General features: G+C 30.5%; 7 protein-coding genes and 1 non-coding gene across 17 annotated transcripts; 5 read left to right on the forward strand and 3 right to left on the reverse strand.

The window, feature by feature from the left end:
• The first annotated feature begins 492 nt into the window (after window positions 1–492).
• LOC116424168 (tubulin gamma-2 chain) lies at window positions 493–5,424 on the forward strand. Of its 7 annotated transcripts, XM_076368000.1 has the most exons (11): window positions 1,899–2,007; window positions 2,081–2,324; window positions 2,818–3,011; window positions 3,394–3,596; window positions 3,766–3,912; window positions 3,980–4,116; window positions 4,192–4,386; window positions 4,468–4,579; window positions 4,689–4,817; window positions 4,889–5,074; window positions 5,221–5,424. In XM_076368000.1, the coding sequence occupies exons 3-11, from the start codon at window positions 2,963–2,965 to the stop codon at window positions 5,422–5,424; spliced, it is 1,362 nt and encodes a 453-aa protein (XP_076224115.1). In that variant the 5' UTR covers window positions 1,899–2,007; window positions 2,081–2,324; window positions 2,818–2,962. The 7 variants fall into 7 exon arrangements, with proteins under 7 accessions (XP_076224120.1, XP_076224116.1, XP_076224119.1 ...); XM_076368005.1 differs by lacking the exons at window positions 1,899–2,007; window positions 2,081–2,324 and adding an exon at window positions 493–511 and having other exon boundaries at window positions 2,954–3,011; XM_076368001.1 differs by lacking the exons at window positions 1,899–2,007; window positions 2,081–2,324 and adding an exon at window positions 522–767.
• Window positions 956–1,027, reverse strand: TRNAD-GUC (transfer RNA aspartic acid (anticodon GUC)). The gene has a single exon. It is a non-coding gene; the product is annotated as a tRNA-Asp (tRNA).
• On the reverse strand, window positions 4,864–7,812 carry Trmt61 (tRNA methyltransferase 61). Of its 3 annotated transcripts, XM_031970270.2 has the most exons (4): window positions 6,674–7,812; window positions 6,323–6,595; window positions 5,989–6,158; window positions 4,864–5,778 (listed from the first exon to the last, which is right to left on the reverse strand). In XM_031970270.2, the coding sequence occupies exons 1-4, from the start codon at window positions 7,026–7,028 to the stop codon at window positions 5,605–5,607; spliced, it is 972 nt and encodes a 323-aa protein (XP_031826130.1). In that variant the 5' UTR covers window positions 7,029–7,812; the 3' UTR covers window positions 4,864–5,604. The 3 variants fall into 3 exon arrangements, with proteins under 3 accessions (XP_031826130.1, XP_031826140.2, XP_076224121.1); XM_031970280.2 differs by lacking the exon at window positions 4,864–5,778 and having other exon boundaries at window positions 5,812–6,158; window positions 6,323–6,487; window positions 6,674–7,259; XM_076368006.1 differs by lacking the exon at window positions 4,864–5,778 and having other exon boundaries at window positions 5,812–6,158; window positions 6,674–7,259.
• On the forward strand, window positions 7,589–9,040 carry jagn (jagunal). Of its 2 annotated transcripts, XM_031970302.2 has the most exons (5): window positions 7,589–7,872; window positions 7,950–8,081; window positions 8,272–8,413; window positions 8,473–8,688; window positions 8,822–9,040. In XM_031970302.2, the coding sequence occupies exons 2-5, from the start codon at window positions 7,990–7,992 to the stop codon at window positions 8,948–8,950; spliced, it is 579 nt and encodes a 192-aa protein (XP_031826162.1). In that variant the 5' UTR covers window positions 7,589–7,872; window positions 7,950–7,989; the 3' UTR covers window positions 8,951–9,040. The 2 variants fall into 2 exon arrangements, with proteins under 2 accessions (XP_031826162.1, XP_031826155.1); XM_031970295.2 differs by having other exon boundaries at window positions 7,589–8,081.
• A 663-nt stretch (window positions 9,041–9,703) lies between these two features.
• Window positions 9,704–12,201, forward strand: ATPsyngamma (ATP synthase, gamma subunit). Its single transcript, XM_031969715.2, has 3 exons — window positions 9,704–9,865; window positions 10,948–11,494; window positions 11,587–12,201. The coding sequence occupies exons 2-3, from the start codon at window positions 10,968–10,970 to the stop codon at window positions 11,951–11,953; spliced, it is 894 nt and encodes a 297-aa protein (XP_031825575.1). The 5' UTR covers window positions 9,704–9,865; window positions 10,948–10,967; the 3' UTR covers window positions 11,954–12,201.
• Window positions 12,202–12,454: 253 nt separating this feature from the next.
• On the forward strand, window positions 12,455–14,388 carry Polr1C (RNA polymerase I and III subunit C). Its single transcript, XM_031970595.2, has 7 exons — window positions 12,455–12,615; window positions 12,686–12,745; window positions 12,876–13,066; window positions 13,293–13,477; window positions 13,570–13,758; window positions 13,869–14,117; window positions 14,207–14,388. Exons 1-7 carry the CDS (start codon window positions 12,562–12,564, stop codon window positions 14,320–14,322), a joined length of 1,044 nt encoding a protein of 347 aa, XP_031826455.1. The 5' UTR covers window positions 12,455–12,561; the 3' UTR covers window positions 14,323–14,388.
• Window positions 14,389–15,116: 728 nt separating this feature from the next.
• LOC116424331 (gamma-interferon-inducible lysosomal thiol reductase-like protein) lies at window positions 15,117–20,095 on the forward strand. The gene is made up of 4 exons (XM_031970609.2): window positions 15,117–15,700; window positions 16,111–16,304; window positions 16,404–16,724; window positions 17,099–20,095. The coding sequence occupies exons 1-4, from the start codon at window positions 15,586–15,588 to the stop codon at window positions 17,186–17,188; spliced, it is 720 nt and encodes a 239-aa protein (XP_031826469.1). The 5' UTR covers window positions 15,117–15,585; the 3' UTR covers window positions 17,189–20,095.
• LOC116424007 (calmodulin) lies at window positions 19,075–24,913 on the reverse strand. The gene is made up of 4 exons (XM_031969876.2): window positions 24,662–24,913; window positions 21,822–21,996; window positions 21,363–21,605; window positions 19,075–21,203 (listed from the first exon to the last, which is right to left on the reverse strand). The coding sequence occupies exons 1-4, from the start codon at window positions 24,662–24,664 to the stop codon at window positions 21,175–21,177; spliced, it is 450 nt and encodes a 149-aa protein (XP_031825736.1). The 5' UTR covers window positions 24,665–24,913; the 3' UTR covers window positions 19,075–21,174.
• Between the last annotated feature and the right edge of the window lie 1,578 nt (window positions 24,914–26,491).

The raw sequence follows: 26,491 nt of genomic DNA on the forward strand, positions 1-26,491 counted from the left end.
TAATAAATAACAAATATTTTATTTAAAGATATTCTTTTTATAATTCAAGGAGCATTTATTGATTCTAATGAGTAACTTATATTAATAATATAAAAATAAATAAAAATAAAATATCAAAATAAAACTGTGCAGTCCTTGGCACTGTTGAAGAAAGGATTAATATAAATAAATGATAACAGGATGGTTGTAATACTGTGACTAAGATCCTTAAAATTTCTTGAGCATATTTGTAGGATTTTTCCTTCAGTGAAAGTGTACCCGAGCGACCGTTTAGCTTGGGTGACAAAGTAGCAGAGTGGGGCTCTTTGTTTGGAAAACCTTGAACATAAATGAGTGTTGGGAGTTCCAACTTGGGACTGAGGTAAGCAGGAAAATGGGTATGACAGAGAGAAAGAGGAAGAAAGAGAGAGTGAGAGGGAAAATGAGGCTTGTAAGGATGAATGACAAAACTAAGAGAGGGGATTTAGTGAGGGGACATTCGGTGAGTGGGATTTCTGTGCATGGATGTTCTGTAAGTCGCATTTTCTGAAAGAACGTTTTGTGAGAGTCAGTGAGTGGATGCTGTGAATTAGCCAGTTCAGTTGTTATAGTTTTTACCTTTTGTTAGTAAACTGTGTTATTGTTAAGTGAGATTTGTGTGTTTATTATTCCTTTATTTGATTTTATTTGATTTCCATAAAAATAATACGTATATTTTACTTATATGTTATACATTACATTTACAAAATAAAATGTTAAATACTGAAATTAATCGCTAATGTTTGCATGTAAGTATATATATATAAGGTAGATTGTTATGTTTGGTTCGTTAAACTAAATGAGACTACATAATAAGATTTACGAAAGATAGAGTTTTTGAGATATAATAAAATATATGATACAGAACTAAATATGAAGATGTAGAAAGGATACAATATGAAATAAATATTCGTACGGAAAAAAATAAAAAATTGTTCTCCCCGACGGGGAATCGAACCCCGGTCTCCCGCGTGACAGGCGGGGATACTAACCACTATACTATCGAGGATTTGACGATTACACATTTTATTGAGGGGGTACTTCTAACGCATATCACAATATATTATATTTCATTTGATTATTTAATTTATTTAATTATTCTAACTATGTTTAACGAAGTATAATCATTTTAAACTTCTATGAAGGCATATTCTCGACGAGAACTCTAGGATTCTATTTTTCCTTTTCAGAATTTGGAACAGAGTTAAATGTTTTCTTTATAAAATAAATCTAAATGTTACAATTAATTGTTCATTGTCAAAATATTTAATAAATATTTCATTAATAACACGTAATAGTTGTGCCTAATCTATTGAAAATCCATTAAGATAAATTTAAAAAAAATAACTTTAAAAAATCCCACTTATCTTGGATTGGTGACGCCACCTATCACAAAAACGCTCAAACTTCTAGCCAAATAGAACCAGATTCTAACCAATAGATGGCGCCATCAATTAATTCTTATAACTTGGTAATTTATAAGCTATATTTATTATTACTTTTACAAACAGAAAATAAATCACGTCCTGTCTCTTTGAAGAACTTTTAAGTAATGAAACAAATATTTACAACAACTAAAAAACATTATGAAACTGACAATTTTAGCATAACAATGGATAAATACAATATGTCGATAAGATTGGTTAAGTCTCCGCTAGTTGACGCCACCATTTAATTTTTATGACTTGCTTGATAATTTATAAATTATATTTATTACTTTTACGAAAAGAAAATAAAACACGTCTTGTCTGTAATGAATTGAATAAACATTTACAACTGAAAAGCATATTATAAAATTGACAATCTTAGCATACTAATGGTAAATACAATATGTCGATAAGATTGGTTAATTTTTCTACCATATCGGTAGGAATACCCCATACTATCTCTTCTTCTCACTCCCATGTATCTACTATTCACCCCTCACGTTAGTGGCATTGTGTTTGGTTTAAAAGTACACAGGAGCACTTCCACATACATAACAAAAACGTAACAAAAACATAACAAAAATGTAACAAAACAAACGTCTCCCAATCCCAGATATGCAACCGAGTTGTTCCAGATGGGAAGAGGCGAATTGTACATTGGACGTCGAGTCTATCCTGTCTGTCGTCAGTGTTAATGATCTGAAATACCGATTGTGTAAAAAGGCAGACGTTTTGATCTGTTATATATATCAGGGGTGTTGAACTGGGAGTTTACGAGCCTTCTAGGGTCTTTTCCCTCACGGAGAATTATCCCTTCACCTGTTGTATTAAACACTACTTGCATAAAGCTCCTCACGTACAAGTAAAGGTCTTACAATAGTAAGTAAGAGAATTACTAATCGGAGTCACTAGCTTGAGGGGTGGCAGTTCGACAGTTTTGATATAAAATAATTTTTCTAAATTTGAAGTTATTTCAAAGGTCTGAATTGACACGTGCTCTAAATTTAATACTTATTCCTTTTTCTTTAAATTTGGATAATACTTATATTTAATGTGCTATTATATAAAATTATAAATGTAATATAATAACAAACTGAATGAATTTCCTATTATAAAGGTGGGGATATTTGAATAAATATATAGAATTATGTTACTTATAATACAAAATTCGAAAAAGCATGGGGGAATTAACTTTTCTTAGCCTTCTGGTGGTGGGTTTAGGAAATACTAGTATGTTAACGCATATAATACCATCCACAAACGAAAACAATAGCAATAATTATTTTGTATACCAATATTCTATACGGAAGTTAATAGATTTACATTTATTAACAGTATTTACGTATACTCTATAAATAAATGCTAATACCAGTTACAGTTATTTAAAGAAAAAATCAGTTGTAAATGTGCTGAAAGGGTGAAATGTCAATCAAATCAAGAGTCCATCCCGCGTAAAATTAAGGGCATATAATATTAATATACTAATCTGTTTTTCTCGAAAAATTAAGAAAATCAAGATGCCTTGTGAAATGATTACTTTGCAACTCGGCCAATGTGGCAACCAAAGTAAGTAAATGTCTAATATATATTTATACTAAAGTATGAGCTTCTGTTTTTACTAGTAACGAATATGTCAAATATTTCATTTGTAATGTTCTTAAAATTGCATTTTTTCTTACACTACTGAAGCATTTATGATATAAAATATTTCTTCTAGTTTTTATTAAAATATTTTTTAAAAAATGTTCTATTGTAATGCTGTAAGCATATACACAAGAGTATTGATTCTTATAAGCATCAACAAAATTTGTTTGTACTTTCTATAGAAAATTTTTAATGTTTAAATGCTTTGATCGATTCGTTTTAGAAAAAATGAAATATATCTATAGCAATGATTTATCTTATATCCCAGAATTTTAGAATTAAGTCAATTTTGTTTATATTTCAGTTGGATTTGAATTTTGGAAGAAATTATGCGCCGAACATGGCATTAGTCCAGAAGGTATTTTAGAAGATTATGCGACAGAAGGAACTGACAGAAAAGATGTATTTTTCTATCAATCAGATGATGAACATTATATACCAAGAGCAGTATTATTGGATTTAGAACCAAGAGTAATTCATACAATCATGAATTCTCCATATTCCAAGGTATGTTTGTATATGCTCTTACAAGTAATTATAAATTTGATCAATTTTCAAAATGTTTAGTCTATTTACATTATGTTTGTAGTTTTTAAGTTTTATTACTAAAAACATCTGTGATTTATTTACTATGTCAATAACAGCATTTATTAATATTAATGTTACTTTTTATAAGTTATACAATCCAGAGAATATTTATTTATCAAAACATGGAGGTGGTGCTGGAAATAATTGGGCATCCGGTTATCATCAGGGAGAGAAACTTCAGGAAGAAATTTTTGATATTTTGGATAGAGAAGCTGATGGAAGCGACAGTTTAGAGGTATTTCTGAACATCTATTTAAAAAGGTAATTTATATTTTAAAACTTAATATCATCTATTTTTATAGGGATTTGTTCTGTGTCATTCTATAGCAGGTGGCACAGGTTCAGGTATGGGTTCGTTTATGCTTGAATCTCTTGCAGACAGATATCCAAAAAAACTGATTGAAACTTACAGTGTGTTTCCAAATCAAGATGAAATAAGGTATATGTCACATAGAAAAATAAGATTGAAGTAGACTGTAAACAGTGATAATATCAATTACATTGTTCTTTCTAGTGATGTTGTAGTACAACCATATAATTCTTTGCTAACATTAAAGAGATTAACACAATGTGCAGATTGTGTTGTTGTGTTGGATAATACTGCTCTTAACAGAATAGCATCAGACAGACTTCATATACAAAATCCAAGTTTTACACAGATTAATCAACTTGTTTCTACAATAATGTCTGTTAGCACCACTACACTTCGGTATAGTATTACTGGTTTTGATTGGAAAGTAAAAGTATTGAATATTTCATCTTTAATTAACTTGCATTTCATCAATCTTAGGTATCCTTCGTATATGAATAATGACTTAGTAGGTTTAATTGCTCCATTAATCCCAACACCACGATTGCATTTTCTGATGACTGGTTATACTCCTTTAACCACAGATCAAGAAGTGAGTAGTCATTTTATTAAGTATAGAATAAGAAATTTACATACACAAACGATTGAATAAAAAAATTTGTAATTTTATTTTTGCAATAATATGTATTCTAATAAAATAGGGAGCGTCTGTAAGAAAAACTTCAGTATTAGATGTTATGAGACGTCTGCTACAACCAAAAAATATGATGGTCTCTACAGCATTAGACAGAAACGCATCTCATTGTTATATATCTATTCTCAATATTATCCAGGAAAGTGTTAATAATTTTAAATACAAAATCTAGACAAACGTAATTATTATAATTCTATAATTCTCCCACAGGGTGAAGTAGATCCAACACAAGTACATAAATCATTACAAAGAATAAGGGAACGAAAACTCGCGCAATTTATACCTTGGGGTCCTGCTAGCATACAAGTAGCTCTATCAAGAAAATCTCCTTACATACAAAGTACTCATAGAGTATCTGGTTTAATGTTAGCTAATCACACTAACATATCATCTGTAAGTTACGTTTACAATACAAAAACTATTTCTATGTGAAAATAGTATATATCAATATAAAAAAAATATTTAAATATAATTTAATATAAGAACTTCACATATCATAAAAAAAGATTTTTTTTACATCGTTATATTAAATGTTTCAGTTATTTGATCGTGCCTTACAACAGTATGATAAACTGCGGAAACGAGAAGCATTCTTGGAACAGTTCCGCAAGGAAAAAATGTTCGAAGATAATTTAGATGAGTTAGATAATTCTAGGGAAGTCGTCGAATACTTAGTAAAGGAATATCAAGCCGCGACACGAGTCGATTATTTATCGTGGAATCCCAATAAAGCGGAGGCATAGAATATCAAAATACTTAGGCAAATATGTTTATAAGTGATACAATAAGATCTGTGGAAGTCACCTTAATTTAAAAATGTTTCGTTAACAGAAGTTCTCGCACTAAATAGATCTGAAATCGTATTCTTAGTACAGAAGTAATACAAATTTAGAGATTTTTTTTTGTCATTATTTAAAATTTAATTAGTCTATAGAATCCAAGCTTATTTCTGACTTTCGTGCATAAAATGGAGGTAGCGTAGCAATTGTAATAAACCCTGTATGACCCGGTAAAGAATGAGCATGCGTCACGGTAAGAAGTTTCGTTTGGTTTTGCTTTTCACTTTTATCTTGTTGTGCCATATCTTCGTTCACATGCTAAAACATAGTTAACAAATTAATATTAGTATATTAAGACCTTAATATAATTTTCGGAAATAAAAAGTACGTGTTATTCGTACAATGATAGTTACAATATTTTTCTACAAAAATGAAATAACAGAGGTAACATTCTATCAAAAAAAATATCAATCTGTATAGTACTATTAAAACTATATCAATAGCATATGTTGCAACTATTTGACCAACCTCATGCTTCAAACATTCTAAATCCAATATAGGAAGGTTTTTGTATTGCACATTTACTTCTCTTTGTAAACACTCGTATGTATTTAATTCGATGAACCCTTTTGTTACTAATTTTAGACAAGTACGTTGCACTTGTTCAATACAAGGAGAAAAAGAACAAAGTTTTCCACCTAAAAGTTAATTAATTAGTTCTGTAGTTTTATTAAAAAAATTATGAAAACTATATACTTGTTCATGTCATAGTATTACAGTTATTATTGTTACTTTGATTATATGAATTCTATGTAATGAAAAATACTTTTAAAATAAACCAAATTAAGAAATTCTTTTGTACCTGACTTTTTAAAAGCGCATAAGGCATGATCAATTGCCAACCATGGATGTGGGAGATCCAAAAATATTGCATCTACTTTATATTTTAATTCTTCTCCAAACCCATCTATACAAACATCTTTTTGATTTACTGTTACATATTCCTTGAGGCCATGTCTTTCGAATTCTGCGTTTGCAACATTTACACGTTGTTCATGAAAGTCAAATGTATAAAGATGTCCGTGAGGACGAATTGCACGAGTAAGAGCATGCGAAAGAGAACCGCTTCCCGTACCTACATTTAAACCTTATATTTAAACAAAGTACAAATATAATTATTCTCCAGAATAGATAATTTAAATATGTGTTCAACCTGTTTCAATGACTATACTTCCAGGTGCCAAATCCATTAAATATATAATAAGGCTTATATCGGGGCTATATAAAATTTGTGTCCTATGAGGAACTGTTAATGTCCATAGTTCCGGGGTTGGTTGTAAAACATACCCCCATCCACGTGAAAGTTGTACTTTTGTACCATATTTTTGTCCAACAAGAGATATGACTTTAAGTGCTCCGTATGTTGTTTGAAAGACATTATCAACCATATTACCCTTCTTATTCAGGATTTGTGGTTTTATTTGTAGAGAATGCATATTAGTAGGCCCTAAGTATAAAACTACTACATCTCCTTCTTCTATAATGTCTTTGACTTTATTGAAACTCATTTTGCTGAACTAGATCAATGTATTTTTGTACTTTACTATTTATATATATCACAATAATAATTATAACATAGATTTTACTACTTTTTATTTTATTATTTCTATTATTATTTATTTTTATTTATCCAATCTAATTTTAATTCTTATTATTTATAGATATATTTTATTACTAACTTATTGTAAGTAATGTGTATAACCCTAACAATATTCATTAGAATAATAGGTACGAAACATGTATGTACTATTTCATGTTTTTTTCTTAAAGTTTTAACACTAATATCAGTGTTATATTATTTTATAATAATGCAATAAAATGTAAAATTGCAGTATTTATAAATTATAGAACTTCGAAGTGGAGACACGTGGTCCTTTGTCAGTAAACACCTGACAGATTGGTAATTCAATCTATATTGTAAGAAAAAGTAGTTTTATATATTAAAATTATATTTATAATAAATACTGATTTACAAATAAGCATTTGAAAAGAAACATTCAATTTTATAGAAAATTCTTTCTTTGTTTAGTTCATAAAAGTACATAATAAAGGAATATAAATTTGTAGCAACAACTTCGGACAAATTCATTCACAAATTAAAATAGGTTCATGCCATTGAAGCAGACAGTTATATATTTTTCTGAAAAAAATAAAAGATAATAGGTAAATACATGGATACACCTATTTCAAATTGTTCGATCTGAAGAAAGCTAAAATGAAAATGAACAGTAATAAGTCTCGATTTCTGACAAATGAAAATTTGACTTAACGAAAGTGACACATTTGCAGAGAGCCGTGACCCATGAGGCCACTAACAGGGCTTCTGAAAGTTTAAAAATAGTTAAATAATTGGTAATGAAGTACCAAATAATTTATCTTAAATTGTTGCTCCAAAGTTGTTTATATAAAATTCTTTCCCATTAAAATAGAAAAGTGATTTGAACATTTCATTTTCGATAATTTCGAAATATGGCTTCAAAAGTTACACTATCCCAGGCTCTGGGTACAGATGGAAGTGATTTTAATCATAGACAAAAAATTGCTAGTCACTATCAAATCAGGTAATTAATGCAAATTAAAATAACACATCTTTTTTGTTTTTAGTTTTTATCATTTACCGCTTTCTACTAGTTTTAAAAATTTTTCAACTATGGAAATTTTTATTCTGTAAATAGGAAAGAAATAATTAAAAATAAATTGTTGCACATCCGTTGTTATATATTATTAGGATTAAATATGTTTTCCTTTTAGCGCAACAAATAAATCAAGACTGAAATATTGCATATTTTTTCATTACCTTCTTTTCTTCGTTATGCTTGCCAAGTTATCGGCTGACATTTTAGATCATCTGGATATATTTATTTTAGAGATTGAGGAGTTACAAGTACCTCAGGTAAACAAATAAATATTTACATTTTTCTTTAAAATATTTAATAAACTTTTTCATTATAGCCTCTATGGTGGGAATACATATGGTGCTCAAGTTTGATGTTAAGTTTCCTTGCATTATCCGCTATCAAAAGAAACAGAGTTAAAACATTACAACAATATATAATAGGTATCATTTTATTAGGATATGGTCCACTTTTTTACGCAACTGTTTATTATTTCAAGGACGTTTGGAAATACCTTAATATTGGCAAATCGGAAGAAATTCATTTATGGCAGGTGTGCATTTATAATATGAATGGCTAATATTATATTATTTTTAATATATATATTAATTGCCAATATCATGCTCACATGATTATGTGTATTTGTATGAAATATGTGTAAAATTGCTAACAATTCAACTTTTTAGGATCTGCCATATGGTTTATTGTGGTATGCGTTTATACTACTGGCCTCTCAAGTTCATTCATTTTCCTTGTACTTCTCTTGGAACCTTCTTGTAGCTTGGAAAACACGAGGAATCAAGAAAGTTGAATAATAAAACAGAAAAACTATTACAAATTCAAGCATATCTGTGAATATTGTTGATCATACATATTTTTATTTATAATAAAGAAAGATACATATACATGCTTTTTGGAAAAAGATTAAAATTGTAAAATTGCTGTTAACGTGTAAATAAGTGAGTGTGGTGTATATGCGTCCGCGTGTGTGTGTATATATATGTGTGTATCTAATACATACGTAAATATATATTATAAAAATATGTATAAATTAATAACACATGTTAAAACGTTTTCATGTATAAAGAGATTTCATTTTTAAAATAAATTAACCATCATATGTCATTTCATTAATATTTTGAAAATATTAAAATTTAAACTCCTCTACAATTATTCTTTTACGTTTATATTTTACCATGGTAATAAACATTTTTAAATACATATTGAAATATATATATATATATATAATACTTTTTATGATAATAACAGATAGATATTTTTATTTGTAATGCATCAAGGGATTACAAAAAAAATAACAATCTAATTTTATCATTTTTTTACATGTCTTTTTCGTTAATATTTTGTCAATCTTATTTTTTAAGATCTATATATAAGTTTTCTTTAATTATACAAATTAATGTTTTAGATATTTTTCTTAAGTGCATAAGTAAAATTTTTGTATTTATGAGTTACTAAAAATTTGTATTCGCAAAATATTTATAAAAGAAAACAATTGTATGCATCGTAGTATTTTTATCATACAAAAAATTCCCTAGTATTTAAGGGAACTATACGGATAGATGGCCTATTGATCGCCTTTAGCAGAACTTACGTATAGGTATTACACACATATGGATATTTCACTTTTGAGGGACTTTGTGTCCTGTGACCATCCGTGTTACGATTAATACAACTTCTTGCATTTTTCTCTCATTGTTCTAAGTTACACGGTAAGTTTAATTTATTGCAATAACACATTCAAAATGTTCCAAATAAATTAATTATTGCATTTCCGTGGTACGAATTATAACAAGTGGGTAACAAGAACATAGTAACTGGTGTCCATTGCGATTATATAAATGAGATAATATTGACTTAAAAAATGACTTACAGGTTTTTCAGTATTCAATTTGTCAGACAATTTAAAAGCAATGATCTTTATTTGTTTTGTGTCTTGTACTTTTTAGCATTATTTATGTTACACTTCAGTTTTATGACACAATCATAATGAAAGATCATTAAGACAACTACTTACATGCGTTCTACAAATTAATAGAGTAATTGTGATATTAACAACCAACTACCTTATATTTATTAATATTTATTAAATCATAAAACTTGATAAAGTATATTTTCATTAAATTTTTCTTAAAATATTTTACTTGTCATAAGTTCTACATAGTATTTCAAATTTAATTTATATGTTATTCATATAATTTATTGTGTTATTTTTCAAAACTTAAATGATGTGTTGGTGAGTTAAATATACATTGCCATAGTTTATTATGCTTTAATTTCCTGTAGAATTTTGTGTATTATGGTTTTAATGTATATTAGTATTTAATATATTTATAGCTCTTATTTATTATGATAACATATTTTGTTCTTAAGCTAAAAGAACATGCTGTTCTAAAAAAAAATATATGACAGGTGATAGTAAAAAAGTATACTAAAGTACTGTTCTTACTTAGTAAAAGTATCATATAAATACGTAAAATATTAGTTGTAAATTTTGTTTTAAATATTATTGTATTTAGTAGCTTATATCCTTATCATTTATATTATTTTCCCTTAAATAATATTTCTGTATAAAATTAATATTATTTAATTTATATGCATAGTTTTATGTTTGTAATATAAATGATTAACTTTTATATAAATTAAGATAACTTTTTAATATTGAATTGATTTATTGTACCTCTATATATTTTTAGGATACCAATAAAGTAATTTATTAAATGCAATAAGTGAACTTAATTATTAAAATATGAATAAAGTATGATTTCAATAAAATGTTTATATATTCTTTTAGGAACAATATCCAATATCAAAATGTTTCCCAATCACATGAAAACGGTCGCACGACTTGCTGTGCAACAGCAGCAGCAACAACAACGCGGTATGGCCACTCTTAAAGCTATTTCTATAAGATTGAAGTCTGTAAAAAATATTCAGAAGATTACGCAATCAATGAAGATGGTGTCTGCTGCTAAATATAATAAAGCAGAACGTGATTTAAAACAAGCTCGTCCCCTTGGTGTTGGTGCAAAAATTTTTTATGAACAAGCAGAAATTCAAGCACCAGCAGATGAGCCCAAGAAACTTGTTATAGCAGTAACAAGCGATCGTGGTTTGTGTGGCGCTGTACACACTGGAGTTTCTCGTAACATTAGGGATGCTCTGTTGGCAGATGCCAATGAACGTGAGAATACAAAAATTGTATGCATTGGTGAAAAATCAAGAGCAATTTTGTCCCGTTTGTTCGCTAAAAATATATTGTTCGTTGCATCTGAGGTTGGTCGCAAACCGCCTACGTTTAACGATGCCGCTAGAGTGGCCATTGAAGTAATGAATAGCGGGTGTGTACAATATTAATAATCTTAACGGTGTAATTATTTGCTACCACTTTTCTAATGTATGTAATGTATAAATGTTCATTTATTATTTACAGTTACACTTTCGGTTCTGGGCGCATTATTTATAATCGATTTAAGTCGGTGGTGTCGTATGCTGTTGATCAACTACCACTCTTTGATAAGAATGCAGTGGTTACAGCACCTAAGTTATCAGTATACGATTCCCTCGATGAAGAAGTAATTCAAAGCTATCTGGAATTCTCCCTGGCATCTTTATTATTCTATTCCATGAAGGAAGGTGCCTGTAGCGAACAGTCTAGCCGTATGACCGCTATGGACAATGCCAGCAAGAATGCAGGAGAGATGATAGACAAGTTAACTTTAACATTCAACCGCACTCGACAAGCTGTAATTACTAGGGAACTGATTGAAATTATTTCTGGTGCTGCTGCATTGGACTAAATATTGTATACAATTTTTAATAAAATTAATATACAATAGTTGTGATACGTAGATCAAGTGAATGTTATCAGGCTGGGATTGTACAGGAAACGAAACTCAAATTTGTAACAACAAAAAGAATTAAACGCTTAAAAGTGCAGTAATATTTATGAATTCGAATAAGGAACAAACCACTGGGATGTTATACAAATGTTACACTTGTTCAAGTTCTGTTTGAAACTGCCAAATAAAGTAAATAATTCTATAAGCTTGAGGTGTTGTATATTTTTTTGATTTGAGATCATTTATAAATATTTATTTTATTGAGATCATTTATAAACGTTTATTTCTAATTTTATTTGTAATTATATGTAATAAAAAGTAATTGGTCTGGTAAGATTTGAATCGTCCTATGTACCTAGTGTTCTATACAAACAAGTAAAAGTATGGTGAGGGGAGTGTCACTAGATATATACCTAAGTTTATAGGGATATTACTAGTTTGAAGGGAAGCATTCGACACCACTGACGCAATAGATTGAGAATCATCAAACTATACAATTTACTTGTACCACGTGTGCTACTATACGCGGTTTAAATGTAACCTTAAAATCACAATAAACATTAATCATGGAAGAAAGTCGAAAAATTCGTGTTATGCTTGAAGAATATGGCATACCTAATGTAAGGATTAAGAAATATGTCTTACATATACAAATTTATTTCAAAAATTATTAATACTGTTATTTTTTAGGCTTCCGATTATACAAACTATACACCACAACAGGATTGGAATTTACAAAATTATAAAAAAGTAATGTTTAATATAAATTGCATATAACTTAAAAAATACTGATCTTTTATATGTTTAATAATATTTATTATTTTATGTAGAGGTCCATTTAATTAAAAATTTATTGTATATAATTTGATGATATTTTTAGGAATTCAAGCTACAAGTTGTTAGAGAATCTGAAGATGAAAGGGAATTAGAATTCGATTTAATTGGTTACCCTGTTGGTTTTGCTAATGCATTTCGCAGAGTTCTTTTAAGTGAGGTACCAACAATGGCTATAGAAAAAGTTTATATTGTAAATAACACAAGCTTAATTCAAGATGAAGTTCTTGCTCACAGGTAAATAATGCATATTTTCTTGTACAATGTTTTACAATAGTTTTTAAAAGAAAAGTAATGATCATAATATTAATTATTATCATTATTTTATGTTAATATATTTAATTGTACATTAATAGTTTGTCATTTACTAATTTTAAAAAGTCTAAGTTTCAATAACAGTTACCATTTAATTTTATTAAATATTTTAATTAAAAAATTATTACTTTACAAATGGATTTTAAAGATTAGGTCTCATACCACTTCGAGCAGATCCTAGGTTATTTGAATATCCCTCTTCGACTACTAAGGATGAAGATGAAGTAAGTGATCAAGATACATTGAGGTATGAACTGAAAGTTTCATGCACCTGGAACCCACAAGCCCCGAAAGATTCTAGAAGAACAACTGATATATACAAGAATAGCAATGGTATTATTTTATAAGAATTGATAGAAATATCTTTGTTAAGGAATAAGTAAATTAATTGTGAAAAGTAAAATAAATAAGATGTTTTTTTTTAGTGTACAGCAAAGAAATTAAGTGGGTTCCAATTGGACGTCAAGCAGAACTTCATCCTCAAGGGGCAGAACAATTAGGTGTTTTAGAAAATGATATTCTAATATGCAAAATGCGACCTGGTCAAGAAATACATGCTTTCATGCATGCAATCAAAGGAATTGGAAAAGATCATGCTAAATTCTCTCCTGTAGGTAAGTTAACATTATTTAAAATAAATATACTTCTAAATTATGTATGTAAAAAATATTCTTGGATGTATTTAAATTCGCAAATATCTATCTTTATCTTTTCTTACATACAGCTACAGCATCATATAGGTTACTACCAGACATACAACTAATAAAACCAGTTAAAGGTGAAATGGCAGATCGTTTAAAAAATTGCTTCAGTATTGGTGTTATAGAAGTAATTGAACATAAGCCAGGTGATCCAGATTCACGTGAAGCTAGAGTAAAAAACCCTCGTTATGATAGCTGTTCTAGAAATGTATTTCAACATGAAGATCTTAAGTCATGTGTACGCTTAAGTAGAGTACGGAATCATGTAATTTGTAAGTTATATTTTATTTAATACTTTTAACTTGTGTTCAATACATTTTACATGCTTCATACATTATTATGCTTATTATTGTTATTATAGTTACCGTTGAATCAGTGGGAACATTACCAGCAGCTGTACTGTTTGTGGAAGGTGTTAAAATTCTTAAGGGAAAATGTAAGACATTTTTGGAAGAACTTGAGAATATTGGTCAATAAACATATGCTTAATTCAGTCAAACAATATTTTCCTTTTTTATTAAATTTGTTTCCAGGAATTTAAAATAAAGCTGTTTTATATATTAAACAATTATACATTTCTCTTTTTTAACACAGGTATAATGCTCAAAATACTTAAATATATATATGTATTTGAATATAATAGATGGTACTGTTTTACAATCTAAAAATAGAATACTAATATTATTATAGATACTATATATATATATAAGTATTACTGTTAAATTGAATTTATTTACAATCAATAGTTTATTAAGTTATAATTTGTCTTGTGTCTTTTAGCTTTTCTACTTTGAGTAGATAAGTAGTTGATACCTTATAAAGATATCTCTGATAAAGTTGATCAGTGTTTATCACCAACTTCAATAAACATAGGAATATATTTCTTTATGGATTGCGAAACTCGTTAAAAAAATATTTATATTAAATATTCCCATAAGACTACACCACCTATTCATTTGTTAAAATATCATTGATTCAAATTGTTTTTTTATTATTAAACTAAAATGCAAGGGGATTTAATTTTCTAAAAACTTGTGCAACTATTAATCTTGGAAACGAGAGGGAGCTATTTATATACAACAGCATTATATTTTTTATACGTGGCAACGATTGTCGTAATTCAAAATAAATCATATTTTAAAAATAATATCACACAGCATACATTTTTAAATAGACTTCTCTTCTAATTTTAATCCACTAAATCTAGGTAAATATTTGTACTGCATTTTCATGTGCAATGAAATTCCCTGTATATAGTATTTGTCAATAATAAACTCATTGTTACCACCGGCAATCTTTTACTTTTATTCCTTTTACGTAAATCAAAAGCGTCAAAAATAGACTTCAATTAAATAATTAATGTTTTGAAATAAATTTCTTTTACACGGTATAAGCATATTTCAAGTCAGACTTCATTCGTTGTATATGTCGGAAAATAAAAACGATAGCGTGTATTTTATTTATTTTATGAACGCAACTTAGTGTACAATAACGTTTGTTTCTCTATTCTAAGACAAGAACCAATAGTGCCTGACTTGCTTTATCGGTTATCTTTTCGCCAAACGAAAAGATTCGGAGTATTCAGGGTACATTCGTCTCTCTGAACAATGTTAACGGACTTACTTATTCGTTCGTTGTTACATTACATCATTGAGAGTTCTCTTAGTCACTCTAAATTGTTATATCATAAGTAACATTTATTCTGTAGTACTATCGTCGAAATTGTTAAAATCATCAATAATGGGATTAGGAAGTTTTCGATCGAAAATACCTTTGATTATTATATCGGTCTTCCTTCTCTGGCAATCGTCAAAAGTTTGGCTAAGTTTTACTCAGGAGAAAACTGACATAGAAGGTAAAAAATCAAACATATGTACACACCATGAATCTACTTGAAGATTCAACTTTCTCTTTCTATTTCTTAAATGATTAACACATTTTCAAATATTTTGGATTAAATTCTATTAAATAAAAATAATTTCTAGACATTAATATCTTTTTTTGGCATGTTATTAAACTAAAAATTAATTTGTTGCGGTGACTACTATTCCTAACCTATTGTTAGTTTATTAAATATATTAACAGCAATATACTTGATATTTTATATTTTCCATGTAATTATATTATATAATTAATTATTTTTAATGTTAACATATATAATAGTATAAGTAAATTGTTTTTTTTTGTTAATGCACCGAATATAAATTTTAATTTAAATTAATCAACTTTCTTGATCTTCATGAATATCTGCTAAGTTATGTATAGCACAGCCTCAGGACAGCGAAGTGACAACGTTAAGCCAAAACGATGAGAGAACACAACAGAAGGTTCATATTGCAGTTTATTATGAGGCACTTTGTCCAGATTCACGCAGTTTCTTCACCAAACAATTGCTGCCTACGTATCACAAGATTCCGGACAGTATAGAAGTAGAATTAATACCTTACGGGAAAGCTACAGTAAGAGATTTTATAAAATAATAATAACTCAAAAAACTAATATAGGATTTAATTGATCATTAAGTTTTCAACTGAATTGAAATTGAAATCTTCTTGCAGACAATGAAAATAGAGTCTGGTTACGAATTCATATGTCAACATGGACCTACAGAATGTGATGCAAATATTATTCATGCATGTTCCATTGACATTCTAAAAAATTCATCTGTTCAATTAGAATATGTATCTTGTATGATTAAGAATAATATAGATCCAGTGAATATTATGAAAATTTGCGCACAAAAGATGAACATAGATTATAATAAAATTTTTAAATGTTTCACTGAAGAAAAAGGCAAAGAACTTTTAGCCAAATATGGGGAGCAAACAAATTCTTTAATACCGACAGTTTCTTTTATACCAACCATATTACTTGATGGGGTAAGTTTAAAGTTTTTCTTATTTAAAACTCTTTTTTTAAAAAGCTTTTTATAAAATATAGTAAAATAAATTTAATAAATAAGCAGGTACACCTGACCTTTGACTTACATAATAGTTTTTATGCATGATCTGAATTTAGTAATACTGAATAAAACAAATAAAATGTACTTTTGTTTTTTGAAATATTATTTTTTTTTGTTTGGCTATGTAAAAATAAATATGTATTTCTAAAACTTATACTAGCTTTTCTTACCAATATTTTGTTTTCTCTTGTATTGACAGAAATTGAGGGTCAGGTGTATGTTGGTATACAGTAAAAAATTCTAAATAAATATTCATTTTTATAAGTATTTTATGTAATATTATATTTTTAGAGTTCAGACTACCAGGCAAGGATATTAAAAAATTTATTGCAAGAAGTGTGCCTACATCTTAAATTCTTGCCAGAGCATTGTAAATTGTAAAAATATGTTGAACATTTATAAAACATATCTTCCTACAGATTTGCATGAAGTACAATATTTTTTACATTAATTTTATATTAAATTTTCATATATTCAATGCTTCATGAGGATTTCTCAAAAGAATTATGATAATTTTTATACAAAATGTTAAAGGTGCACATGTGGACTAATATATTTTTTGTTTAAAGAAAAACAAAAAACTTATTCCTATATCAAAATACTATATAAAAAATTGTTTTCCAAAATGTTTGTATTCCCATTATCCAATATGATCCTTCTACTTTAATTTAAGTATATTCGATGAGAAAATTCTTAAATTACAATTGAAAGACCCAAAACTTTAAAATAAATTTAAAATAAATCTGCAGCATGTATCACTAAGGTTTGTTACTATTGTACCTTCGAGTTGAAAAAAAAAATTGTTACTATTTAATAAATATATACAAAACTTTATAGTAGAAAATAATGTTTGATGTATATTTGTGTATAAAATTAAACTTATTGATACATAAACAGAAATTAATATTTCCAATTTAAATCTTGTGATATGTCATTACAATAGAATTAGATAAATATTTTCTGAAATTGTTACTTTACAGATAGCAAATGTAATTTATAATAATATAATATTAAACGTAAATATTTCAAAAAATGTTTTGCGAAAAATCATGGTTTCTAAAACTTGCAATTCTATGTTAGATCAATCAAGAATCAATCGGTTGTTTAATATATGGGAACAATTTATTAACTTAATATCAACACTTTATACAAACTGTATCGCTTCGTCACGCACGATAAGTGAAATATGCCTTTGATATGGCGGAGAATATCTCACATACAATAGAAATAATGAACGTACATATTTCAGATACAAGAGAAAGAAATGTATAGCGAGAATATTTCTTTTAACCGAATGATTTATTAACATTTATTTGAATTAAGAGCAAACGTGGAAAATAAATAATTTCTTATTCGCGCCACGGCGAGCATCATAAATATCGCATTTAATATATTTTATGTATATTTGCGAGGGAAGGATTGAGAACAAGTGACTTGAATAGAATTTCCAACTATTTATTTTTAAGGAACGAACGTTTCAAGAAACGATTTTTAGGGGGGCAGGGGGGGCAAGAATGCGATCGTTTTTACGATTGATCTCAAGCCTAAGATTATTCTTGAGACACAATACTGGCTTTTCATATATTTCTTTCTTTTTAAACTTTAATATCAGCTCTCAGTGCCCGAGTAAGGGACTTTCGTAAAATTCTTTTTCTTTTAAATATGGAAAAACTAGTGGTAGAGTACGTATAATTGGCGACACGAATATAAAATTAATATTAAATACTGGAATATATTTCTCATAACTTAGACTTAAACACTAACTGTCATAGATCGTTGAAACGAGCAATAACTGTTAAGCATTTAAATATAGGGTTGTTGTTGTTTGAATAAATTCTATCATCATTTACAAAAGGGCTTCTGCGCGATTGCTCTTTCTTTTATACTTTTTTCTTTGCTACTTTTTTTTTTACAAAGTGAGAACACTTTTGCCGTGCATTGCTAATTTCAAGTTTTCCCTTCGCAATACCAATAGCAAGTATTTAGAACGATCGCAAGTGAAATGAAACCAGTTAAGAGTTTACGACTTTTTTTTTTTTAAATTTCCTCGTGATTCGTACACCACTAAATCGCCGGGAGAGTTTTCGAATCGAATGGAACTTCAAAAGGGATATGTTAACGCGAATTTGATAGTCGATAGTGAATATAACCGATACACATACATCCTGTTCGGCAAACTATTTTCTAGATATGCCATTGAAAAATGACGATGAGATAAAAACGGCTGAAACGAGAGGTCTATTGGTGAATGAAGGAAACGAATTGAGTAGTTGTGACCTAAAAATGAAGATACATTTATTTTGTCTTTTTATGATCAATGCAATCTAGGTCACCAGAAATACAAGTACTTCTCATTTTGTTCACTTCAATATTAAATAATAAAGGACTGTGGAGGAATTGTTTCTTTCTTCTTTTCTTCCTTTTTTTCGTAAATTAGTTTTATATATATATATCTATATGTATATATATCTATACATATATATATCTATATATATACATATATAATTATATATACATATACATACATACATACATACATATATATATATAGATATATATATACATACATACATATACATGTATATATATATAAATATAATATATATTACATATATATTATGACTGAACCACCGACGACACACGCATGTGTTTTCACCGTTCGGTGTCTGTTCATTACTCTTAGTTCTTAAGTAACATTATCGTACGAATCGCACAAAATCACACCAGTTTCTCCGGTTCTAGTTTCTCCGCTTACGAGACGACTGGCACGCACCCCTGGGCGAAGGAAAATATAATGCATCGATCATTGTGACTTGAACGCCATTTTAATCCCTCATCCCTACTTCTCCGTTGTTTCAATGTTTTAAAATATTTCAACAAAAGTGGTGTCGACGTTACGTGTAAACGCATATGCGTTTCTTTAAGGCTTTTTTTTTTAGTGGAGACAAGATACAAACGAGAGATTAGAATGAAAATTGGATTACAGAACGCACTTGGTGAAATGTATGTTTGTGTGTGTGTGTATATATGTGTCTGTGTGTTTCTTTGTGTATACAATGCGTATCATATGTTTCTATATAGATTACGCATATAACGAAGTCGAAAAAGCATAGAGAATGAAGTATTATTACTAGGAATGTCGAGACTTCAATAGGGCTCATTTTGTGGAACGTAGATCCGACAGCAAAACTACGTCTATTCGAGCTTCTTGAAGTTTCTTCATTTTTTTCGCTTTTTCTTTAAATTCTTATCCTCGTACACTTTTTCTGTAATAATATTTCTCAACTATTAGAGGAATTAAATTATCCCGCTCATGGCGCAACAAGAAATCTAGCGTATACGGAGTCATCGATAAGCCAAAGGTCGAAGTTTGTTGTCTTTTCGAACTCTAGTAAACGATGTCCAATCCAAATTGTCTTTGGGCGAAACGAAACAAACGCTAAATATGTAAATAACGGATCAAATTTTTCATTACGACGTGACTTGTACCGATGATGTGTTTCATCGAGTAAGTACGTTTCCATGATTGAGAACCGAAGTAGAACGAGTCCTAATTTTCTCTCTCTGTCTCTCTTTCTTCCTTCCTTTTTTTTTTTAAATATCTCAAACAATAAACGAACTTACATTGATGCGCAACAGTAGCTGTGATTAGTTTTTTTTTCATTCTTCAGATACTTTTCCTCTCTCTCCTGCCTATTGAGAGAAAGTTCTCCTTTTTTGCCTTTTTTAGTACATTGAAAAGCGGTAGAATTCATAATGAAATTTTGCACGAGCTTGCGTAGAAGAAACAGGAAAAGGCCAAAACGAGAGGAAAGTAAGAGAACATACTTATATTACTTTTATCATCAACAAATATGCGCGCATCTGTTTTCTTTTTATACATATATATATCTAACGATCTTTTAATTATACTCTTTTATACGGAAATAAATTTTCTTCTGTATATACGTGTATGTTTTACGTGTGCTGTATATATCTTTTTGTTGTTTCCGTGTATGTGCGTGTAATATGTACTTTCATGTCCGTGTTGTATGTCTTTCTGTGTATGTGTGTGTGTTTTTCCTTGTTGTCTATGCGTATGTGTGTTGCGTGACTAAGTATTTCGTGTATTTAAAGATAATGATTTTTAGTGGTATAACTTTTTTTTAATTAAACAATTGCCCGTGTTACTTATCGTTAATGATGATTAACGTGTGTTGGACGTAGACTTTTCGCATTTTTATAGATGTCATTGCGTCCAGATACAAGATTTTTTCACTTTCTGGTCGATTCGCGTTTTGTTAACATTATTTTTCTTTGTTTCTTGATTTATTTTAATACGTCAACACCACTCCGAGTTGCAAGTTTTTCCATTACACAGGTTGCATTCACTTTGATGTCATCATTGTGACGAATTCTAAAGAGACAAAAATTAAAATGCTTATAACTACAACTTTGAATCAAAAGTTTAAACAAAAACTTATATCCAAACTACTAGCACATATAAAACTAAGTTTAAGAGTAATGCAATGTAACTTGGAAAATAATTTATGGTAGGAATATTTTTTTATACAACCTTCATAATTAACTTGGCCATCACCATCAATGTCAGCCTCTCGAATCATTTCATCTACTTCCTCGTCAGTTAGTTTCTCTCCAAGATTTGTCATAACATGTCTGAGTTCCGCCGCAGATATGAAACCATTTCCATCCTTATCAAATACTCTGAAGGCCTCTCTAATTTCCTCCTCGCTGTCAGTGTCCTTCATTTTGCGAGCCATCATGGTTAAGAACTCCGGGAAATCGATTGTGCCATTACCTACAATTCCAAGTATTTTTAATTTCGATTTTTTCTGAAATCAGATTTTCCAATATTTTTAATAACAACATAATAAGATTCCTTTTTCTTACTTTCATTATGCAAACAAATAACGTATTACCTACATTGCATGCAATGAAAAGGTGTATAGAAATTGCATAATGAATGAAAAATAATAGTTTAAAAATACTGTAAAATGAAATTAATGTAAAATACCATCTGCGTCCACTTCATTGATCATATCCTGAAGTTCAGCTTCTGTAGGATTTTGACCTAGCGATCGCATAACTGTACCCAACTCTTTGGTTGTAATGGTACCATCTCCATCTTTGTCAAATAGCGAAAATGCTTCTTTGAATTCTGCGATTTGTTCTTCTGTGAGTTGATCAGCCTTAAAACACAAATGGTTTCTATATAGAGATTATTAGCAATAATGTGTTATTCTATTCCCCACTTAGAAAATACATCAAAGTTTTATATAATTATGTGCACAATATTCGTATTATTAGAAAAATGTTTATCTTTGTGAACATTATATACTATTGAAATCATAGTAAATATATAAAGTAATGAATTTGTGTCTTCAATTATTTTATAAATGAAGGTTAATTTAACTATTCATAAACAGAAAACTTGAAACTGCACATAAACTATAAATTAAGATTTACTGTTAAGTGTAATTGCTCATTTTACAAGTAGATTTCGTATCATCATACATATGTAACTAAAATTCTATAAAAATTAAAGTGTGTGTGTCTGTGGCATGCTTGTATGCGCGTGCGCGCGTGTATGATAAAATTTAAATAATATAAATAGACTGTTAATTATATTACTATTTGCCCTTTTTAAAGTATAAAATACAAAAATACATAAACTAATATTAGCTTTGAAAAGCTAACGTTTGATATTTTGCATTTTAACAGAAATGAAGGGGTAATATTTATATTATAAACATGGTTTTACAATGTCTAAATGTTCTAGAATGAGACATTTCACTATATAGGTCACCTATATACATTACATATTCCCCTATATATTTTACACAAAAATATCCATTAAGCACTCAAATATGTAAGTTAAAAACGAATGTTGCAGATAAAACAATAACCCAATATTCATGCTTCAGTTGTCTATCGATTAAAGGTAAATACGTATCATAGGAACGAATTTACTTTGTACACGCGTCGCAACGATAAAAATAAAAAAAGTTCGTACTTCAGCGCATAGTAAAGAGTGAGAGGCGAAGAAAACTGATTTACATTTTCATGGCTATACGCAGAACCTCGTATACATATATATATGTGTAAAAAATAATATTAATCATTTCACGTTGGAGGATATTATATTTTAGGTTATGCGGCAAATATGTCAGCGGTTCGTTCACAATTATTCCATGTGAAAATAACAATTTAACGTATCATGAATAATTAAAATAAAAATATAATTCGATACGAGGCAAAATTTAAATTTGATATTACGTTTTAATTGGCAAATTTAGGAAAGATTATTAATTATTCGTTTAACTTCCTCGAGGTCCGTGAGAATTCATTGGAAACATGGCCAGAAATCAATTTTATTTCAATTTCCATAAAGAAAGTAGCGTTTGCAATAAACTGATCGAAGGTTGGGTGTAAGAACGTATAAGGAATACGGGGAACTGGCGCAATGGTGAGAGACCGCGAAAATCAATAGTGAGGTATACCGTGTAACGGTTGATTGTCGAACGCTACACACAACTACATCACGAGAGAAAGCACCGAACATCCGAGAAAGGAACTACGATGATAAGATATTACGTGGAATCAATTTTTAGTAGTTCATAATAGTCACTTTAGTTCCGAGAAAATTTTATCAGACGATAAATATAAAGCTGAAAGTAGGGCAATGTTTTGTGCTTTCACTATAGCATTGTAACTACACCAACCAAATTTACTACGCATAGGAACAGGTATTAAATCGGATTGTGCACTATACCATTATATTTGTTAAGCTTTACATAAAGCCATCTTTCCATGTAACTACATTACGAACTTCCATGACAGGCGAAATCGTCGAAGACGAATTACAGGAAAAGAGAAAGAGTGCAAGCGTAAATATATTTATAAATATATTTATAAATGTATGTATATAATATTAATATATATATATATATATATATATATATATATATATATATATATATCCACGCCAAAGAAATCATTATTCACACACAAATTCGATGCGAGAAATCTGGGTACAAATTGAAAACGGAGCTTGCAGAAGTAGAAATACCGATAGCAAATTATCTCGCGTAAGATTCGATAATCTCGAGATAAGATATCTTGTACAGGCGAAATTTTAATTTCTGAATTAACCAATTTCGGCCGAATAGTTTCAGCATCATTCGATATCGAATGTAACCGTTACGAGTTACATCGGTATATGTAATATACGTGTAACGACGGGGGGACACACACCGTTGGTTCCAGAAACTGTTCTCCGGTGTCTTTCTCTCGGCGAAATCGATCAATCGCGTGGTAATGTTTCCGTAATTTCTCTTACCGACCACCCTCGCCTGGTGACATCTCAGGAATTAAGAAAATAAGTGTGTAGACTGGCTAAAGGAGGAACGGATCGATAGTCGGTCCATCTCCATGTACCGGCCATTACGAATGTAATATCAAAATAGTGCGTAGGTAAAAGCATATTTGGGACGAGGCGACGAACACCGTGCGATTCGAGTGGGAATATTTCAAGCAACCCGGTAAGATAGAATGAAAAAACGATATTTCCGTAAATGCATATCGGAGTCTGTTGCACGTGCACTCGGCGCGTCAATGCGGCAAACCGAAAGCCAAGGCGAGGGCGAGGGCGAGGGCGAGGGGCCGGCCGCCGAGCGACGTCCATTCGCACAGGCATACGCAGGCAAGGCACGCACAAAATAAAGAGAAAATAAAACGAACGAAAGAACGAACGAACGAACGAACGAACGAACGAACGAACGAACGATGTTACCCGTACAGGCAAACATAGGGCAGAGACGTACCAGGAAAAGCAAAAGGTTTCATCGTACTTACCATTTTGGCTTGTTTTTACGTCTCAGTTAAGCACGAAGAATTCAAAATATCGCTTCAACACTGGACACAAAAGGATACTTGTTTCACAATTACCCGGACGAACGTGGAGGGAAAGAAAACTCGTGTGTACGAAAGCGCGGACAGACACGCAATACGACACGGCCGACGAGAAACGTACTCAGGACAGCAATGGAGTCCACCGTTCTCTCTCGGTGTACGAGCCTCTCTGCCGCTTGTCTCGATCAGGTATCACTACGCCGCCCCTAACGGGCTACACGACGGCGCGTCCCGATTGGTCGGCCGGCTAGGCGGGGGTTAAGGGGAGTTCACGCGGCGATGCGCCGCGTCGTTCCCTACGCGGTCGACAGATAGTCCCGTGCGGCTTCCCCTCTGTGAAAACCCTGAAAAAACGACTGGTTTTTAATTGGACAAATGGGAAGAAGTAGGAACGACACGACACCCGATCTACAGAATGCTCGACTCGGACAACCGTGCAAATCCGTTTTACATGCGGGGTGGGTGCGGTCGTGTTTACAGGACAAGTCCGGGCGAACTAACCGGGCCTGTGATTGGCCGACGCGCACCTGCAATGCGTCAGGCAGCCGTGCGGACTGTGCCGCCGCCGGCTACCGGGTCAAAGCCGGGCTTCCCTGCGAGAGATGGCTCGAATGCAATGAGCGCGTTTTTCGGGCGCGTTTAGCCCTACACTTCTCTTTCTCCGTTTCTCTCATTTTCCCTCTCCATTCCTCGTTTCCCTCTCTTTTATTCTATCTTTGCCTCTATCTTTGTCTACCCTTCTCTGTCTTCGCTCGCTACCTTTTCTGTTTCTCTTTTCTACGGTCATCCTCTTTCTCTCTCTCTCTCTCTTTCTCTTTCTTTTCCTCTGTCTCTCTCTCTCTCTCTCTCTCTCTTTCTGTTCGTCCTACTCTAGGCGCCGCTTCTCTCTTTTTCCGTATTTCTTCGTCGACCATCCTCTCTTACCCCCTTCGTTTTCTTATGATTTCGAGCTGTTATAGCGAATCGCTTACAATATGATCCGAATGGTATCGGTGATGATTGGGGAACGTGAGAAACTACGGGGGAAATGTGGTTGTACGTGTGGGAAATGTTATTTCGAGATATCGTTTCGTTCGGTGTCTTTGAGGGATGAATGATTAATAGGGAATTTCGAGTAATCCTTGGTCTCGATTGGGCTCGGATAAGATTATGTTGAATTAAAAGTTGATCAAGAGGTACGGAGCTCGCGATACGGTCAAGAACACAGGTGACTGCGGGTATTATATAATTGAATAAATAAAACAACACCATGGGAAACGAGCACGATGACGCGTCTACGGAACTGATGTTACCTTACCGTGGAAGTAATATTTTTACTCGGATTAGATGGAAATGAAAGATTTCAGTTTAAAGTTGATCACCGATTACGGATGTCCTTTATTATACCTATTTCACTTACTAAATTAAGCAGAAGTTGTGTTGCTTCTTGATTTCAGTGTGGATTTCAGGAATTCTATGTAAACTATAAGTAATTTTTATCAAATAAAAATGTTACTGCAATCGACAGATCTGCTACGAGGTCTCCACACTTTTAAATTATTCTGTTGAAAAGTTCTGCCTTGGAGCTCGTCTAGACTGTTACACTCGTTAAATAAATTATACATAAAAATTTAGAAATTTATGGTAACAAATCTTTTAATTATTGTACAGTACAGGAAGTGAGTCAAATTGTCGTATCACGACACAAATTTTATAATTAGCTGGTGACAAATAATATGAACGATTACGGGTTTACAGATAAATTTGTTTAGACCCACCAGTTAAGTTTCGCAC

This window comes from Nomia melanderi, chromosome 5 (assembly GCF_051020985.1).
Source record: "Nomia melanderi isolate GNS246 chromosome 5, iyNomMela1, whole genome shotgun sequence".
In the NCBI taxonomy this organism is placed as follows: Eukaryota; Metazoa; Arthropoda; class Insecta; order Hymenoptera; family Halictidae; genus Nomia; species Nomia melanderi.

Coding starts and splice junctions, on each gene's coding strand:
- ATPsyngamma (XM_031969715.2), top strand. CDS start 10,968: ATGTTTCCCAATCACATGAAAACGGTCGCACGACTTGCTGTGCAACAG. Junction 11,495..11,586: donor ATTGAAGTAATGAATAGCGG/GTGTGTACAATA, acceptor TATTATTTACAG/TTACACTTTCGGTTCTGGGC.
- Trmt61 (XM_076368006.1), bottom strand. CDS start 7,028: ATGAGTTTCAATAAAGTCAAAGACATTATAGAAGAAGGAGATGTAGTA. Junction 6,596..6,673: donor AAGTATAGTCATTGAAACAG/GTTGAACACATA, acceptor GTTTAAATGTAG/GTACGGGAAGCGGTTCTCTT. Junction 6,159..6,322: donor ATGCGCTTTTAAAAAGTCAG/GTACAAAAGAAT, acceptor ATTAACTTTTAG/GTGGAAAACTTTGTTCTTTT.
- LOC116424007 (XM_031969876.2), bottom strand. Junction 21,606..21,821: donor CAATGAAGTGGACGCAGATG/GTATTTTACATT, acceptor TTGGAATTGTAG/GTAATGGCACAATCGATTTC. Junction 21,204..21,362: donor TGGCCAAGTTAATTATGAAG/GTTGTATAAAAA, acceptor TTGTCTCTTTAG/AATTCGTCACAATGATGACA.
- LOC116424168 (XM_076368005.1), top strand. CDS start 2,963: ATGCCTTGTGAAATGATTACTTTGCAACTCGGCCAATGTGGCAACCAA. Junction 3,913..3,979: donor ATGGAAGCGACAGTTTAGAG/GTATTTCTGAAC, acceptor CTATTTTTATAG/GGATTTGTTCTGTGTCATTC. Junction 4,818..4,888: donor TATCTATTCTCAATATTATC/CAGGAAAGTGTT, acceptor ATAATTCTCCCA/CAGGGTGAAGTAGATCCAAC.
- LOC116424331 (XM_031970609.2), top strand. CDS start 15,586: ATGGGATTAGGAAGTTTTCGATCGAAAATACCTTTGATTATTATATCG. Junction 15,701..16,110: donor GGAGAAAACTGACATAGAAG/GTAAAAAATCAA, acceptor AGTTATGTATAG/CACAGCCTCAGGACAGCGAA. Junction 16,305..16,403: donor TACCTTACGGGAAAGCTACA/GTAAGAGATTTT, acceptor ATCTTCTTGCAG/ACAATGAAAATAGAGTCTGG.
- jagn (XM_031970295.2), top strand. CDS start 7,990: ATGGCTTCAAAAGTTACACTATCCCAGGCTCTGGGTACAGATGGAAGT. Junction 8,082..8,271: donor GCTAGTCACTATCAAATCAG/GTAATTAATGCA, acceptor TTTTCCTTTTAG/CGCAACAAATAAATCAAGAC. Junction 8,689..8,821: donor AAGAAATTCATTTATGGCAG/GTGTGCATTTAT, acceptor TCAACTTTTTAG/GATCTGCCATATGGTTTATT.
- Polr1C (XM_031970595.2), top strand. CDS start 12,562: ATGGAAGAAAGTCGAAAAATTCGTGTTATGCTTGAAGAATATGGCATA. Junction 12,746..12,875: donor ATTTACAAAATTATAAAAAA/GTAATGTTTAAT, acceptor TGATATTTTTAG/GAATTCAAGCTACAAGTTGT. Junction 13,759..13,868: donor TGCTAAATTCTCTCCTGTAG/GTAAGTTAACAT, acceptor TCTTACATACAG/CTACAGCATCATATAGGTTA.